Source organism: Mus musculus, chromosome 3, assembly GCF_000001635.26.
Source record: "Mus musculus strain C57BL/6J chromosome 3, GRCm38.p6 C57BL/6J".
Taxonomy (NCBI): Eukaryota; Metazoa; Chordata; class Mammalia; order Rodentia; family Muridae; genus Mus; species Mus musculus.
This window is the reverse complement of record NC_000069.6, coordinates 89,191,822-89,208,931: the sequence shown is the minus strand read 5'-3', so window position 1 is coordinate 89,208,931 and position 17,110 is coordinate 89,191,822. Positions and strand designations below refer to the sequence as shown.

General features: G+C 46.7%; 1 protein-coding gene and 1 non-coding gene across 7 annotated transcripts; one reads left to right on the top strand and one right to left on the bottom strand.

Annotated features, from left to right (window-relative positions):
• Positions 1 to 58: 58 nt before the first annotated feature.
• Positions 59 to 6,027, bottom strand: Gba (glucosidase, beta, acid). Of its 6 annotated transcripts, XR_003954281.1 has the most exons (13): positions 5,846 to 6,014; positions 5,572 to 5,740; positions 5,391 to 5,460; positions 4,756 to 4,947; positions 4,511 to 4,657; positions 3,352 to 3,485; positions 2,968 to 3,140; positions 2,564 to 2,798; positions 2,120 to 2,172; positions 1,481 to 1,705; positions 945 to 1,108; positions 504 to 620; positions 239 to 415 (listed from the first exon to the last, which is right to left on the bottom strand). XR_003954281.1 is itself a non-coding variant. In NM_008094.6 (12 exons), the coding sequence occupies exons 3-12, from the start codon at positions 5,443 to 5,445 to the stop codon at positions 310 to 312; spliced, it is 1,548 nt and encodes a 515-aa protein (NP_032120.1). In that variant the 5' UTR covers positions 5,446 to 5,460; positions 5,572 to 5,740; positions 5,846 to 6,004; the 3' UTR covers positions 59 to 309. The 6 variants fall into 6 exon arrangements, 3 of the variants coding, with proteins under 3 accessions (NP_032120.1, NP_001070879.1, XP_006501060.1); NR_122037.2 differs by lacking the exon at positions 2,120 to 2,172 and having other exon boundaries at positions 59 to 415; positions 504 to 616; positions 945 to 1,148; positions 5,846 to 6,004; NM_008094.6 differs by lacking the exon at positions 2,120 to 2,172 and having other exon boundaries at positions 59 to 415; positions 5,846 to 6,004.
• Positions 6,028 to 7,658: 1,631 nt separating this feature from the next.
• Gm23269 lies at positions 7,659 to 7,765 on the top strand. The gene has a single exon (XR_003954711.1). It is a non-coding gene; the product is annotated as a U6 spliceosomal RNA (small nuclear RNA).
• Positions 7,766 to 17,110: the final 9,345 nt, after the last annotated feature.

The window sequence follows — 17,110 nt, the reverse complement described above, 5'->3', positions numbered from 1 at the left end:
AGGCATCCCCATCTTGTGCTTCTTAAGACGGTGAACTCACCCTGGACGTAGGCACAGCTTCCACAGGCAACCAGTGCACAGCACACACTTTACAACCCTGGGAAGCTGGAGGGACTCTAGGGCTTCCCTCCCATACACAGCACATACTAGAAAGGAGAATGAGACATCCGAACCCTTGGCCCTGCCCCGTGTCACTGTAAGGTCCCCCAGGCCCTGCCGTGCCTCCTTTAGTCACAGATAGCACAGGAGCGAACTCTTTCCCTTTAATGTCCATGCTAAGCCCAGGTGCCTGCTCAGGTGTCAGTTCCATCACTGGCGACGCCACAGGTAAGTGTGAATGGAGTAGCCAGGTGACACGGTCTCCAGGAAGCCCAGGTCAGGATCACTGATGGTAAGAGGGACATCCTCCGAAGATCTGGAGAGAAGAAAAGTCAAGACTCAACCTGCTGATGCCAGCCACCTCACACGGCTCAGGCCCAGACCTGCCCTTGCACCCAGCTTACCGGTTTAACACGACCACAACTGCAGAGCCGTCAGGGCGTAACAGTGCTACTGTTTCCAAGTCAGTGCTCTCACTGGCCACCAACGCCACTCTCTGGGATCCCTCGGGAATGAACTTGCTGAACGTGAAGATAGAAATCATCAGGACCCCAGGCTTCCCTGGGCAACACAGCCAGACTCTTAGCCCTGAGCCTCAGCTGTGCCACTGGGCCTTGGTCCTGTCCTGTGGCAGGACTCCAGCATCAGTCATCTGGGGATTATCTGTGACTCTGATGCCACCTTGTCACTTCCCGCCCACATGGTGCAACAGAGGAGGAGTGTGCCCCTTCCAGGGTTGCCACCCTAGAAACCTTCCTGCTCCCTCATGGGACAGGATGATGTAAGCCTGATACAGACAGATGATAGGCCTACTATGGAATGGGGTGCCCGCGCTCTCTACTCACCTGAAGTGGCCAAGATGGTAGAACATGGGCTGTTTGTAAAATGCGTCTTTGGGGATGTCGACAATAATGGGGCTATCGACAAAGTTGCGGACCCAGTTGGGCCCTCCTTCAGGATTCAGGGCAAGGTTCCAGTCCGTCCATCCAGTTACGTGGTAAAGGAGGTTCTAGAGTAGAGGCCAGGGTAAAAGGTAAAGATGGCTATCCCTAGAAAAGACAGTCAAGGATCACAGGACTAGGAGTGGTTTGTTCCTCTGAAGGGACACTCTGTCTCAGCATCTGAGGAGGTGAGGACTGTGGAGATGGAGGCATCTCAGGAGCTGAGAAATCTGAGGTAGATATGCCTGCCAGGGACCAAACATGAAGAAAAAGACCGATGGCCATACACATCTGTGAAAGAGAAGATAACCATGGCATCCCACAGTTGCCCCAAAGAGAAGGCTGGCAAGCCAGCCGAGGAGGAAGGCCCGTTTGCCTTTGTGAGATTAGGAAAGGGATCTCAGATGGTGTGCTTTGGGAAGGGGAGACAGGCGGCTCACCGTAATGATGCTGTGACTGTACTGCATCCCTCGATCCCAGGAGCCCAACCGAACACTCTGTTCCCAGAACTTGGAGCCCACGCAGGCCTCCGAAGCAAAGAGCATTGTGTTGGGGAACAAGCGGTGTGTCTCTCCTAAAGTAGCTTTGGCTGGAGCCAGGAAATCCATATACCAGTGAACAGCAATGCCATGAACGTACTTAGCTGCCTCTGGATCAGAGAGCACCTGCATGGAGAGAGGGAAGGAGCAATAGGGAAGGGAGCCACTGACCACAAGCCCTGCACAGAGCTGTGAGAGAGGAACTACATGTCCTGAGAAATGGGTGGTAGGACCCAGCAACCAGATGGCCTTACACTGACAGCAATGATTCACAGGGCCCTGGAAAGTTCAGAGTGGGCAGTGCCCCAGGCAGCCAGACCCAGCCTAGGGTGTTCCAGGAGTCACAAGCTGGAGCTGGTAAAGTTCTTGCCATGCAGCTGAGGACCTGAGTCCCCCAGCACCCACACCTATGCAAGGCCTTACACTGTCCCAGCGCTGGGCAGGTAGGGGCAAGTGGCTCCCTGGGGCTCAGTGACTAGCAAACCTAGCCTAATCATGGAGAGACTTAGTGTCAAAAACCAAACAAAGAAAAAAGTATACCGAGCTCAGCTGCTCTTGATGAATTGTCAGATAAGGCCCACACATACACCTCCCTGCACATAAAAAAGGAGTTGAGAGGTCAGGTATGGAGGCATATGATGTCAATCACAGCACTTGGGAGACAAGGGGCAAGTAGATCTTGAGGAGTTGAAGGTCAGTTTGGTCTATATAATTTCAGAACAACCAGAGTTATCTGGTGAGATCCTGTTGTCTCAAAAATCAAACAATCAATTAATTAATTAGTAGAAGTCAGGAGTGGTAGATGCTTACAATCCCAGCACTTACGAGTCAAAGCATGAACACAACTTCAAGGCCAGCCGAGTTTATATAACAAGACCCTATCTCAACCCTGGCACCAGGGAACGTACTCTAAAATTGGAGCCAGTCATTTTGGATGGTAGATCTGGAGTCCATTGGGACACCCTGGGAAGTTCTAGCGCTTACCACCTCTGCCCAGCGGGGTAGCAGCAAGCGTTGGTCATCTAGCATGAGTAGCTTCACATCATGGGAACTGTTGGCAAGGGCTGGCCCTAGGTCACGGGAAATGAAGTCTCTCTGGTGTTCAGGAGTGAAGCCCAGGCACTGGAAGGGGTACCCCGTGAAGAGCCCTGCTGTAGGTTCATTCTCCGCTGTCACTGCCCAGAATCTTAGGCCATACTTAGCATAAGCATCCAGAAACCTGGCAAGAGAGAAAGGGCCTGAGTGATCAGGGCCAAGAAAGTGGACCAAGACATGGGCAATAGGTAAAACTAACAAACTGAAAGGCATGGAATGTTGAAAGTGGAGCAGGTCAAGGGATACGATGTAGACTACGGTGTCCAGATCCCAGGGCCCTGACGATCCCTTACTTGACAAAGTAATTGGCCCAGGTCTGGTGAAAGATATCCCCTGGCTGACCCTTGAGCGACCCCTTCCCATTCACTCTTCCATTGGTCTTGAGCCAAGTGGGTGATGTCCAGGGACTGGCAAAGAGTGAAATGGGGCGTGAGGACATCTTCAGGGCTTGGTGAATCAGGGGTATCTGGAGACAAACAGTGAAGAGAGAGACACCCAGAGCTGGAACACATACTAGTTCTACCAGTGCATCAGGTCCAACCATCAGCCCCCACCCTCTTACCCCCAAGTCAAATAGGCTGCAGAATGTTCCATGTTGCTCTAGAGACAGCTCTAACCTGGACCTTCCCAGCCCCAAGACGGCAATCCAATAGGGCTGAGGCAACTAGAATGCCCACCTTGAGCTTGGTGTCTTCTTCTGGGAGGCTGAAGTTGGATAACTGGAAGTCGTTAGGGGTGTCAGCATAGGTATAGACACGGATGGAGAAGTCACAACTGGCCATGGGTACCCGGATGATGTTATATTCAATTCCTGCAGGAATTGATGGCCAAGATAGGGAGATCTGAATCAATAGGAGACTATGGAGCCAAGTGTACCATGCCTGTGATCCCATTCCTCCTGAGGCTGAGGCAGCCAGATCAATGTGAGCAGGCCAGCCAGGGCTACAAGGCAAGACCCTGTCTCAAAATAAGATAAGATAAAATAAAATAAAACAAGGTGAGTATGAAAATTGGCTTTAATCAGTTATTAGTCCTCAATAGGCCCTCATTCAGAGCCAGGGTCTAGGTGTGGGCTTGTGGAGACCAGAACCTAAGTGAAACCGAAGCCCCTCTGCACATGTATTTCCTAAGTACTTAGCAGAATATTGAAAAAGGTGATCGTATTTCAGTGGCACTGAGTCAGGAACCATCGGCCTGGTACACTTGGTGGCATAATACTTGTAATTCCAGCACTTGGAAAACTAAGTCAGAAAAGAGTTCGAGGCTAGTCATGGCTACAGTGTTCGAGGCAAGCCTGGTAAAGCAAGGTAGGGATGGGACAAAGGGAAAGAGTAAGAACTGAGAGGCAGGCTGGGGATGTAGTTCAGGTGGCAGAATGCCTGCCAAGGATGCATGGCGCCCTAAGTTTGAGCTCCAACACTGTGTGAACTGGGCTTGCTAATGCACACCTGTAATTCCAACACTCAGGAGACGAGAGGCAGGAGTTCAGCCATCACTGACTACACAGTAGATTTGTCTGGAACACATGAGGTCTACTCCAGGAGCATTACAGAGGCGAGGAGAGAAGAAAAGGAAGGGAGGCAAATGTCCGGGAAAAGTATGGAAGCAAGAGCAAAAAGCCTGGCAAGACAGCTCCGTGGGAAGACCCCCGACTCTAGCCCATGGGTCCCATGGTGGACAGTGGACACCCGAAAATTGTCCTCTGACCTCCCCCTCACTCATGCACAGCACACACAAGAGATAATGAAATGTAATAAAAAATTTAAAAATAAAATAAAGCCAGGGTATGAAAAGGGGCATAAGTTACAGTGTACCACCTTGCTCTGCCCTCCTCACCGTTGGTAGAGAAGTAGGATCTGAGTAGCAGCTTCTGAGTAGGTGGGGACAAAGCAAGGATGTTGAGCGCAGTGGCGTCTGTCATGGCGCCTCCAAATCCTTTCACTTTCTGGAACTTCTTTTCTGGCTGCAAAGTGAGTAGTAACCCTGGGAAAAGAAGAGGAAAAGTCAGAGTCCAGAAGAGGACATGCTGATCACTGGTGTGACTTTGGGTCCAGGCTTAGAGGGACAGATAAAGTGGCTACCTGTGCCAGTGCGATTGGCCTGGATGGCCCCGACACTCAGCTCCATCCGACGTCCACGTCGAGTGCTCTCGTAACGGCTGAAGGTACCCAGAGCCGGTAAGGTCACGGGGTCAAGAGAGTCACAGTACGATGCATTACAGACACAGACCACTGAGCTGTAGCCAAAGCTTTTGGGGATGCAGGGTTGGGCACCTAGGAGGCAGGGCACAAGCAGAGGCAGGCATCAAAGCGGGTTTATGAGGGAGTGGGCATGCTAGGTACGAGACAGAACAACAATTAAAAAAAAAAAAATCCGGGCTGGTGAGATGGCTCAGTGGGTAAGAGCACCCGACTGCTCTTCCAAAGGTCTGGAGTTCAAATCCCAGTAACCACATGGTGGCTCACAACCATCTGTAACGAGATCTGACGCCCTCTTCTGGTGTGTCTGAAGACAGCTACAGTGTACTTACATATAATAAATAAATAAATATTTTTTTAAAAAAATCCTTCCACCATACTCCCAGCCCAAAGATGTCTCAGGCATTCTAAAAGAGTTACAGAGTCCCTACTGAAATTTCAGCACCATAATGGAAGGCTACCAGAGGACTTTGGGGGCAGGGGACACCTTCATGCCTCCATCTCCATCCTAGACTCACCATATGCCCAAGATACCGCCTGAAATAGGAAGAATCCGATGAGCCTGGCAGCCATGACACCAGCACACTTCTGAGAAGAAAATGTAGAGGAAAGATAATAGTGTAAGACTCTCTCTACCCTGCAACCACCCTCCTGGCCAGAGTTTAGCTGCCTGTGGATGCTCACAGCATAGGCTCCCACCTTTATTAGTGATTAGACAGTGCCCGTAGACCCTGGAGGCGTCCTGCATTCATTCACTCTGCTAGGGAGTTTGCTGCCCACTCCAAAGAAGACTCTCTTCACTCTTTTCCCCCATCGATTTCAACCTTCAGCCCTCCCTCCATCTGTGCCCTCAAAGAGCCATGATGCCCTGAATTTAAAAAAAAAAAAATTGAACTCACCGAATTCCATAATCTAGATAGGCAGAATTCCCGAAGCAAGATTGACAAGGCAAATTGTAGCCCTGCCCGCTTACCTCTCCAGAAGATCTTGGAAACTGGAGCTACTCAGGACCAGCGAATGAGAAGACTGTGGAAGTTTCTGTGCCTTGGAGGGATAGAAGACCTACCAAATAAAACACAGACAGATATCATAGCTCTTGGAACCGACTAGCACAGCAAGTTCCTTCCGGCTTAAAGGGGCGGACAGAGTCACATGATGACTAAGCCGGTCACGTGATGCAGGAAGTGAAGCAATCGAAGCCATATTTGTAATGGGCAGTTGGGCTCTTCTAGGTTAGTCATTCATTGCATACCCTGTGAATTTTGGGGAGGCCTAAAGGATGACACCTTTAGGAAGAGAATTCTAACAAGGATTGTATGGACAGCTGAGTAGAGGCTCCTAAATCCAAGACAGAGAGGACTTCTAGCCTGTGAGGGCCACTGTATTCACATGCACATACCGACACACAGATATACATAATTTAAAAATAAAATTTAAAAATAAAAACAAGGGGCTGGAGAGATAGCTCAGCGGTTAAGAGCACTGACTGCTCTTCCAGAGGTCCTGAGTTCAATTCCCAGCAACCACATGGTGGCTCACAACCATCTGTAATGGGATCTGACGCCTTCTTCTGGTGTCTGAAGACAGCTACAGGGTACTCGTCATATATATAAAAAATAAATAAATAAATATTTTAAAGAAAATATTTATTTATTTATTATATGTAAGCTGTCTTCAGACACTCCAGACCTCTGGAAGAGCAGTCACTGCTCTTAACCACTGAGCCATCTCTCCAACCCCAAATAAAATCTTTTAAAAAAATAAAAATAAATAAAAACAAAATTTAGAAACCCCACATACAGCCTGGAATTGGTGGCACATGCCTTTAAATCCAGCACTTGGGAGGAAAAGGCAGGCGGATCCCTGTGAGTTCAAGGCCAGCCTGGTCTATGGGGCAATTTCCAGGACAGCCAGTCCTGTTACACAGGGAAACCCTATCTCGAAAAACAACAACAAACCCCACATACACACAATCTTTATCCTAAAAAGACTAGTGAGACACATGAGTCAGACACTTACACGGAGTTACAGGCGAAGACAGACAGAAATGTTGAGAGGTATACTTGCAAGACTCCTTGAGAGGAAAGGGGACCCTTCCCAGAAGAACAGGCGGGGGGGGGGGGGGGGGGGAGTCACAGTAAGTGCAGGGAGTTGCTGTCGGGCTCTGGAGATCAGGACCAAGGGAGGGAGTGGTCCCCACTGGCCGTTTCTGGATTCTCTTGCTTTATCATCAGATGCTGGCTGGAAAGCTCTTCATCCTTCCTCCCAGGAAACTGGAAAATGCTGTCTGTCTTTGGTGGACACAAGAAGAGGGCTGTCGTCCGGGTTTCCTTGTGAGCCACAATAAAGTTGATTAATTGGCAGTGACACATGCAGCGTGATCTGACTAAGTCCAGGTCTCTGAGCCTGTTTCCACACTTGCCCAACATAGACACCAGCATAGTCTCACAGAACCATTACTAGCGTTAGCAAGAGAAGTCAAGGGAAGTCTGAGCCTGTTTCCACACTTGCCCAACATAGACACCAGCATAGTCTCACAGAACCATTACTAGCGTTAGCAAGAGAAGTCAAGGGAAGTCTGTAATTACACATTAGGAGCTTTATGCTTGCTGAGTGAGGTTTTTACATTCTTATAATTACCACATACCCTTTTTAAAAAATTGATTAGTTATCTTCTTCAGCTCTGGCAATATTTAAATTACAGTTGCTTGGAGCTGCATTGGTTTGAGTCCTGGCAACTGGCAATCATATACTGTTTGGTTATCACTTTAAGAATCAGTAGCTGGGTGCTCGCTTCGGCAACACATATACTAAAATTGGAACAATACAGAAAAGATTAGCATGGCCCCTGCGCAAGGATGACACGCAAATTCGTGAAGCGTTCCATATTTTTTAAACTCAAGAAGAATGAAGACCAAAGTGTGGACACTTTGCCCCTTCTTAGAATTGGGAACAAAACACCCATGGAAGGAGTTACAGAGACAAAGTTTGGAGCTGTGATGAAAGGATGGACCATCTAGAGACTGCCATATCCGGGGATCCATCCCGTAATCAGCTTCCAAACGCTGACACCATTGCACACACTAGCAAGATTTTGCTGAAAGGACCCAGATATAGCTGTCTCTTGTGAGACAATGCCAGGGCCTAGCAAACACAGAAGTGGATGCTCACAGTCAGCTATTGGATGGATCACAGGGCCCCCAATGGAGGAGCTAGAGAAAGTACCCAAGGAGCTTAAGGGATCTGCAACCCTATAGGCGGAACAACATTATGAACTAACCAGTATCTCTGAGCTCTTGACTCTAGCTGCATATGTATCAAAAGATGGCCTAGTCGGCCATCACTGGAAAGAGAGGCCCATTGGACTTGCAAACTTTATATGCCCCAGTACAGGGGAATGCCAGGGCCAAAAAGTGGGAGTGGGTGGGTAGGGGAGTGGGGGGAGGGTATGGGGGACTTTTGGGATAGCATTGGAAATGTAAATGAGGAAAATACCTAATAAAAATATTAAAAAAAAAAAAAGAATCAGTAGCTGGGCGTGGTGGCGCACGCCTTTAATCCCAGCACTCGGGAGGCAGAGGCAGGCGGATTTCTGAGTTCGAGGCCAGCCTGGTCTACAGAGTGAGCTCCAGGACAGCCAGGGCTACACAGAGAAACCCTGTCTCAAAAAACCAAAAAAAAAAAAAAAAAAAAAAAAAAGAATCAGCAAATCAGTTCCTCTAAGCCTGCTCCTCATCCATAAAAGAGGAGGGATCAAGCCACCTCCTAGGGCTGTTGTGAGATGGAAGGGTAGCTAGGTATGGCTATGATAGTGTTGCACACCAATTGTTGTAACCAAGCAGGCCTGTGTTTATGGGCGAAACCTTCAAGGAAACATTTGACCTGTTATGGGCAGCCTCAAAGCCTTTCAGTAGCTATTATGTCAGAGGGATAAGTGCCAAGTTGTTATAGTAAACTGCACTACTGTATGACTATGGCTGTCTGTATTCACCCTCCTTAGACTTCCTGATTTCCAGGAAGTGTTACCCAAGACCTGTTTATTTCATTCACCCACAATTCCACAGTTGTGACCTTAATATGCAATATACAACAAGCACTCCTATCATCTTGGGCCAGAGCCGATTTCTCTTTCCTTTCTTTCTCTTCCCCTTTCTCTCTCTGTCTCTCTGTCTCTCTGTCTTGCTCGCTTGCCTGCCTGCCTGCCTGCCTGCCTTCCTTCCTTCCTTCCTTCCTTCCTTCCTTCCTTCCTTCTTTCCTTCCTTCTTTCTTCTTCTTCTTCTTTTTTTTTTTAGACAGGGTTTCTCTGTGTAGCCTTGACTGTCCTGGAATTCGTTCTGTAGACCAGGCTGGCCTTGAACTCAGAAATCCACCTGCCTCTGCCTCCTGAGTGCTGGGTTTAGAGGTATGGACTACCACAACCCAGCCAAAGCTGATTTCATCATCTTGGGCCAGAGCTGATTTCTCTTTCCTTTCTTTCTCTTCCCCTTTCTCTCTCTGTCTCTCTGTCTCTCTGTCTTGCTCGCCTGCCTGCCTTCCTTCCTTCCTTCCTTCCTTCCTTCCTTCCTTCCTTCCTTCCTTCTTTCCTTCCTTCCTTCCCTCCTCCTTCTTCTTCTTCTTCTTCTTCTTCTTCTTCTTCTTCTTCTTCTTCTTCTTCTTCTTCTTCTTCTTCTTCTTCTTCTTCTTGTTTTTTTAGACAGGGTTTCTCTGTGTAGCCTTGACTGTCCTGGAATTCGTTCTGTAGACCAGGCTGGCCTCGAACTCAGAAATCCGCCTGCCTCTGCCTCCTGAGTGCTGGGTTTAGAGGTATGGACTACCACAACCCAGCCAAAGCTGATTTCTTTTTTCTTTTCTTTTCTTTTCTTTTCTTTTCTTTTCTTTTCTCTTTCTTTCTTTCTTTCTGTCTGTCTGTCTGTCTGTCTGTCTTTCTTTCTTTTTTTTTTTTAGATTTATTTATTTTATGTATATGAGAACACTGTAGTTATCTTCAGACACACCAGAAAAGGGCGTCAGATCACATTGCAGATGGTTGTGAGCCACCATGTGGTTGCTGGGAATTGAACTCAGGACCTTTGGAAGAACAGTCAGTGCTGTTAACTGCTGAGCCATCTCTCCAACACCCCCCCCTCCCCAGCTGATTTCTAAGTGTGTATTTATACTTAGTTATTTTATCTCTTTATTTCATTTACACTAGGCTTTATTTATTATTTTTGTTGTATGGGTGTTTTACCTACATGTATGTCTGTGCACCATGTGAATGCCTGGTGCCACAAGAGGAAAGAGGATGTTGGATCCACTGGAGTTACAGGCACTTGTGAGGCACTTTTAGAATCCAGGTCCTCTGGGGCAGCAGCAGTGGTATTAACTTGATTTATACAACACAGAGTATAAGAGTGAATGAAACAGACATCGTGGACCAACCCAGAATGGGTCCTTTCATTTCTTCTCTTTTTTTTTTCTTTTTTGTTTTCTTTCTCTTTCCTTCTTTGGTGTTGTTCTGAGGTTGGATCTCACAACTAGATCTGGCTGACCTGGAATTCACTATATAGACCACAGTGGCCCCGAGTTCACAGAGCCTGCCTTTAACTACCTCCCAAGTGCTGGAGTTAAATGTCTGAGCCACCACACCAGTCAGAATGGGTCTTTCAACTCCAGTTTCTAAGGCTAGGGATGTACTTAGTAGTTTGTGGTCTGTTTTTGTTTTTGTTTTTATTTTGTTTCATATTCGGTTGTTTTGTTTTTCTTCTTTCTTGAATTAGGGTCTCACTGTCACCTGGAACTTTGTGTCTTTGTCTCCACATGCTGAGATTGCAGAAGTGTGACATACCCAGGGTTTCAGATGCCACTCTAGTGACACACATACACAAAAACACAAAATAAACTATCCTGTGACACAAACTCATAATACCATACAGCTCTTTTGTCTAACTTACAGCAACTGCCTTCAGTTGTGTGATGATCTACATCTATCTGTGATGATCTACATCTAATCTTAGGCAGAAGCCTAATTTTGTTTCAGTAGGAACCTGATTGTTGGCCTGGTCAGTGGTGGCCCACACCTTTAATCCCAGCACTCAGGAGGCTGAGGCAGATGGATCTTTGAGTTTGAGGTCAGCCTTTTATACAGAGTGAGTTCCAGGATAGTCAGTGTGACACAGAGAAACCCTGTCTTAGAAAGAAAGAAAGGAAGAAAGGAAGAAAGAAAGAAAGAAAGAAAGAAAGAAAGGAAGGAAGGAAGGAAGAAAGAGAGAAAGAGAGAAAAAAAGACAAATTTTACTATGTATCCCGGACTAGGACAATCTAAGTAGGTCAGGCTAGCCTCAAACTCAAAGAGCTCTGTCTGACTCTGCCTCTCAAGTGCTGAGATTAAAGGCTTGCATAACGATGCCCAGATCACCTCTTTTTAAAACCTTTCTTGTGTTTTTTGGTGGGGCAGGAGAATGATGGCACCTGTGTGGAGGTCAGAAGACAACTTTGTAGAGTTTGTTTTTTCTTTCTGTGTTTACAGTGTGTTCCAGCAATGGTTGAGCCTTTTGGCCCGCCTTTCATCCCCTTTTAAAAATTAAACTTATATTCTGTTGTATTTACTTAATTATTGTATGTGAGTGCATGTTCCCAGGTGCACGCTGGCAGCCACATGAGTGAGTAGGCTTCCTCTTTTCCATGTTAAGTATTTTAGGGACCAGACTTAAGTTGTCTGGCTACTACACAATAGCGTACTCCCTGAGCCTTTACCTTTTCTTTATTTGTAAAACACAAGTCTTTTTGCAACTGTTTTGGTTTGTCTTTGTAATACACAGCATAACTAAAACACAACTTGAGGAGGAAAGGGTTCATTTCATATTACGACTCCCAGACACAATCCATCACGGGGGAAGTCAGGTTAGGAGCAATAGCAGAAACTGGAACGATGACTGTGCCCCATGGTTTGCTCTGCTAGCTTTCTTAAACCCAGGACTACCTACCTATCCAGGGGTCGAGTAGTACCACCCGGTGCTCTGGATCTTATTATCATACCAATCAAATATGAAAAATATGCTCCACAGACTAATCAAACGGAGATGATTCCTTAGATGAGGGTCTTCCCAAATGTCTAGGTTTGTGTCAAGGTGACAAAAACTAACTAGCACAGCAACTAATAATGATAACAGGATGGTTCCGTGCAAATGCTGGAAAGGAAAAAGTTAACGCACCAAACTCAGGCAGAATTGACCAGTATCAATTCTGCCTGAGGTCTAATCAGAGAAACAGCAGCCCCAACCGGAGGCTAAAGGAAATCACAGCAGCCAAAGGCAAGTGGGCGGGACGCCATACGGGAGCGGGGCGTGGCGTGAGGCGGGGGTGGGGCGAGGTGTAGTGTGAGGGTGGGGCTGTGGGAGGGGCCTGAGACGAATGAGGCATGAAGATAGAAGTTACTAGAGGCGAGGGCTGGGCGTGAGATTCGTCTGGGGGAGCGTGAGGTGGGCAAGGCGAGTTTCCCTCAGAGCCTGCTGGGTTAGAGCTGCAGTACCAAAATGCGCAGGCGCGAAACTGGAGGCTAAGCTTTCGGTTTAGCGAGGAGGTTGAGGCTCCTTAGAAAGTGGGATCCCAGGCCTTCTCTTTTCATTGTTTCTCCTGGGACAGAGTCGTGTAACTGACCCGCGTTGTTCTTAGTCTATAATGTAGACTACACAAACAGGGGTTGAGGCGAGGGTGGCTGATGCGCCACTGTGTCTGTAGGGCCAAGCACTGCGAATAGGTTAGGAGAGGCGATTGGGTTTGCACAGTGAGCTTACCCTGTGCGATCGGATCAAGATTCCTGAGTTTACTCCTTAAGGAACCTCAGCACAGGGAAGATTAAGTCTCCAGAAACTGCCCTGGTGAGGCAAGGTTCTTTACCTCCTACTTGTTTTTGTTGTCCTGGCTGCATACCAACCCTTCCTGAGGCTACACTCTCCTTGTGAATTATTCAAGAGCCCTTGCAGCCTGATATCATCTCTGGGCCGTGACTCTTCCTTTTCCCATTCCTGGAGGGCATCTTGCTGTTCCCGCAGTAGTAAGAACCTAAAACTCTTTAGATTATTTTGCTGCCACTTTGGGGCGGTTTTGGTTTTAATATTTTGAGACAGGGTGTCCTGCCTGGCCTTGAACCCTCGATTATCCTGCTGCCTCAACCTCTCAAGTGCTCAGTGAGAGCCACCAGGACTGGCATACTAAATGTTAGCTAAAGATAGATACGCTGGGGGCGGGGGTGGGGTGGGGTGGATAGATACACTGTGTTAGGTTCAATGAGCAAATCCCTGATTTGGAACTTAGAGTCTAGGGTGATGCTAAAGGCGGGGGTGGGGAAGTGTGCTGGAGAGATGGCTCTTCCAGAGGACCCCAGGTAGTTTGTAGTATCCACATCCAGTATCTCCCAGCTGCTGCTAACTCCACCTCCAGGGGATACCAGCTCTCAAGTGGGTATACACGTAATGAAAATACATCTTAAAACTGAGCATAGCCCACCCCTGAGTAAAGCAGAAAAACAGGTAGATGTCTGCGCATTTGAGGCCAGGCTAGTCTACATAGGAGTTCTTGGACAACCAGAGCTATGTAGAGAGACTCTGTCAACAACAACAATAATTGTGATGGTTTGTAAATGCTATGCCCAGGGAGAGGCACTATTAGGAGGTGTGGCCTTGTTGGAGTAGGTGTGTCACTGTGGGTATGGGCTTAATACCTTCACCCTAGCTGCCTAGAAGTCAGTATTCTGCTAGCAGCCTTCAGATTAAGATGTAGAACTCTTGAAAGGTGGTGGTGGCACAGGCCTTTAATCCCAGCACTTGGGAGGTAGAGGCAGGCAGATTTCTGAGTTTGAGGCCAGCCTGGTCTACAGAGTTCCAGGACAGCCACGGCTACACAGAGAAACCCTGTCTTGAAAAACCAAAAAAAAAAAAAAAGATGTAGAACTCTCAGTTTCTCCTGTACCATGCCTACCTAGATGCTGCCATGTTTCTGCCTTGATGATAATGGACTGAACCACTGAACCTGTAAGCCATCCCCAACTAAATGTTGTTCTTATAAGAGTTGCCTTGGCTGAGTACTTCGGAGGCAGAGGCAGGTGGATGGATTTCTGAGTTCAAGGCCAGTCTGGTCTACACAGAAAAACCCTGTCTCAGAAAAAAAAAAAAAGAGTTGCCTTGGTCATGGGTGCCTGTTCACAGTAGTAAACCCTATCTAAGACAATAATAGTAGTTATAATTATTATTAATGTTAAAAAAGAAAAAAATGTAGGTGGGTTTTGTTTTATATGCTTTATGGGGCATTGATCCCAGGGCCTCAAATGCTAGGCAAGTACTCCAACACTCAACTACATCCCTAGACTTAAAGTAATTAAAAATAAACTATTTGTTTATTTTTATGTGTGCATCTTCCTGTATGTATGTGTGTGCACCATGACCATGCGAGAGCCAGCAAAGACCAGAAGACAGTGTCAGAGCTCCTGGAACTGGAGTTACAGATGGTTGTTGGCCATCTGGTGAGTGCTTGGAACCCAAGCCAGCTCTTGGAAGAGTCACAGCACCTTTGAGCTATGTTCCAAATGCTTGATTTAACAAAGGCAAGGTCTTTGTAGCTTTGCTGACCTGTAACTTACTAAATAGGCCAGGCTGGCATCACATTCATAGACAGCTACTGCTTCTGACTTTGAGGACTGGAATTAAAGGACTGTGCACCACACCTGGCCCAACAGCCCCCTGATTTTATTTTTATTTTTATTTTTTTGGTTTATTCGAGACAAGGTTTCTCTGTGTAGCCCTGGCTGTCCTGGAACTCACTCTGTAGACCAGGCTGGGCTCGAACTCAGAAATCTGCCTGCCTCTGCCTTCCAAGTGCTGGGATTAAAGGCATGCGCCCCCATGGCCTGGCTTTATTTTATTTTTTAATGTGTGTGTATGGTTGGTTTTGCATGCATCTATGTTTGTGCATAGTGTACATGCTGTGCCCTCAGAGACCAGAGGAGGGCATCAGATTCCCCTAGAACTGGAGTTAACTGCCAAGTGTCAAAATACTGCTGGTTGTTAGCTGCCATGTGGGCACTAGAATGGAATCCAGGTAGGTTCTCTGGAAGAGCAACTAGGGCTCTAAACCACTGAACCAACTCTCCAACTCCAGAGCTTCTAAACCTGACTCCCCTGAGTCCCATTCCCACAAGTGGCTCAGTGGGTGAAGACTCCCAACCTTGCTGACCTGAGTTTGATCCCTGAGACCCATGTGCTGGAAGGAGAGAACAGACTGCTACATATTATCTCCTGACACCCCACCCCCACACACACACATACATACGTGCACTGTGGTGTACATGTGTAAACACAGACATACACACACATGCATGAGAGGAGGGGGTGGGAATAAAACAAACAAACAAACAAACAAACAAACACTAGTGAGCTAGAGATACCAGAAGTAGGACCTCTGGCTGCTCTTCTAGAAGACCTAGGTTCTATTCCCAGCAACCACATGGTCGTTCACAATTCTCTGTAACTCCAGTTCCAAAGGTCTGATGCCCTCTTCTGGCCTCCAAGCATACTGTGCACACAAGAGCTGGACAGGCATTTATGTAGACAAAGTATCTATCCATCCATCCATCCATCTATCTATCCATCCATCTTTCTTTCTATTTATTTATTTATTTATTTATTTATTTATTTATTTATTTATTTATGATTTGAACTCATGACCTTCAGAAGAGCAGTCAGAGCTCTTAACCGCTAAGCCATCTTTCCAGCCCCCCATCTATCTATCTATCTATCTATCTATCTATCTATCTATCTATCTATCTAAAAGTGTATGTGTGTGTGTGTGTGTATTTATATTGGGACACAGAAGCAAAATGGATCTCTGTGGGTTAAAAATGAGCCTGGTCTGCATAGTAAGTTCTAGGCCTGCCAGCAGTACATAGTAAAAATTAGTCTTCAAAAACCAACCAACCAACCAAACAAACAAACAAACAAACAAACAAAAAAAAAAGAAAAGAAAAGAAAAGAAAAGAAAAGAAAAGAAAAAGAGTAGAGGGAACAGAAAATGTTTCTCCTTTCTTTCTTCCTTCCTTTCTTTCTTTCTTTCTTCCTCTCTCTCTTCCTTTTTGACAGGGTTTCTCTGTGTTGTCCCTGGCTGCCCTGGAAGTTCTGTAGATCAGGTTGTGCTTAAACTCAGAGAGATCTGCCTGCCTCCAGGGCGGTGTATATCAGCACTGCCCTGAAAAAATATTCCGTAATGAGAGGTAAAGGTAAGGTTAAGACTGGAATCGATCTTTTAAAAAGGGGCAGGGGGAGCTGGAGAGATGGCTCAGCGGTTAAGAGCACCAACTGCTCTTCCGGACGTCCTGAGTTCAAATCCCAGCAACCACATGGTGGCTCACTACCATCTGTAATGAGATCGGATGCCCTCATCTGGTACATCTGAAGACAGCTACAGTGTCCTCGCATATAATAAATAAATCTTTTTTTGTTTGTTTGTTTGTTTTTTGAGACAGGGTTTCTCTGTGTAGCCTTGGCTGTCCTGGAACTCACTCTGTAGACCAGGCTGGCCTCGAACTCAGAAATCTGCCTGTCTCTGCCTCCCAAGTGTTGGGATTAAAGGCATGCGCCACCATGCCAGCATAATAAATAAATCTTAAAAAAAAAAAAAAAAAAAAAAAAGGACTGGAATCAAGTGATGGCCTTATAAGTTCTTGGTGCTTAGCGACATTCTGCCTGTGGTAAAGTGGGCAGGAGATTGAAGACCACCTCAGTTTATTTATTTAGAGATCAGCCTGGCATCTAATTCTGAAACTTTTTTTAAAATCAACTTTGAGGACAATTTTATTAGAGTTTCGAATTTACAAGAAAAGCCATTAGTAATATAAGCTGTGAAGCTGGGCGGCCTTCAGGAGATGGGAGCTGGAGAGGAGGAAGAGAGAAAGGCATGCATTTTTTACTTAGGCTAGCAATGTCCAGCAGTGCAGATACAGCAAGCACTCATGCGGCAGAGCAGCAGCTTCCAGGGAGGGGCAGGACGCTTCAGTGGGAGAATCTGGGAAAACAGACCTAGGCTGTCTCATCGTTGCTGTTTCTTTGCTTGTTTTGGGATGATTTATTCTCAAGCCACATTTAATAACTGTGACCAAGGAACAGGGAATTAGCTTACCCCCAACTTCCGTATTCTAGCATGGAAGCAGGTTCATGGTTTCACAGAACAAAGAAAATCATACATCCAGGCAAATTTAAAATCCATAGATGGC

Coding starts and splice junctions, on each gene's coding strand:
- Gba (NM_008094.6), bottom strand. CDS start 5,445: ATGGCTGCCAGGCTCATCGGATTCTTCCTATTTCAGGCGGTATCTTGG. Junction 4,948..5,390: donor GGCGGTATCTTGGGCATATG/GTGAGTCTAGGA, acceptor CCTGCCTCCTAG/GTGCCCAACCCTGCATCCCC. Junction 1,706..2,563: donor TACCCCGCTGGGCAGAGGTG/GTAAGCGCTAGA, acceptor CTCTCCATGCAG/GTGCTCTCTGATCCAGAGGC.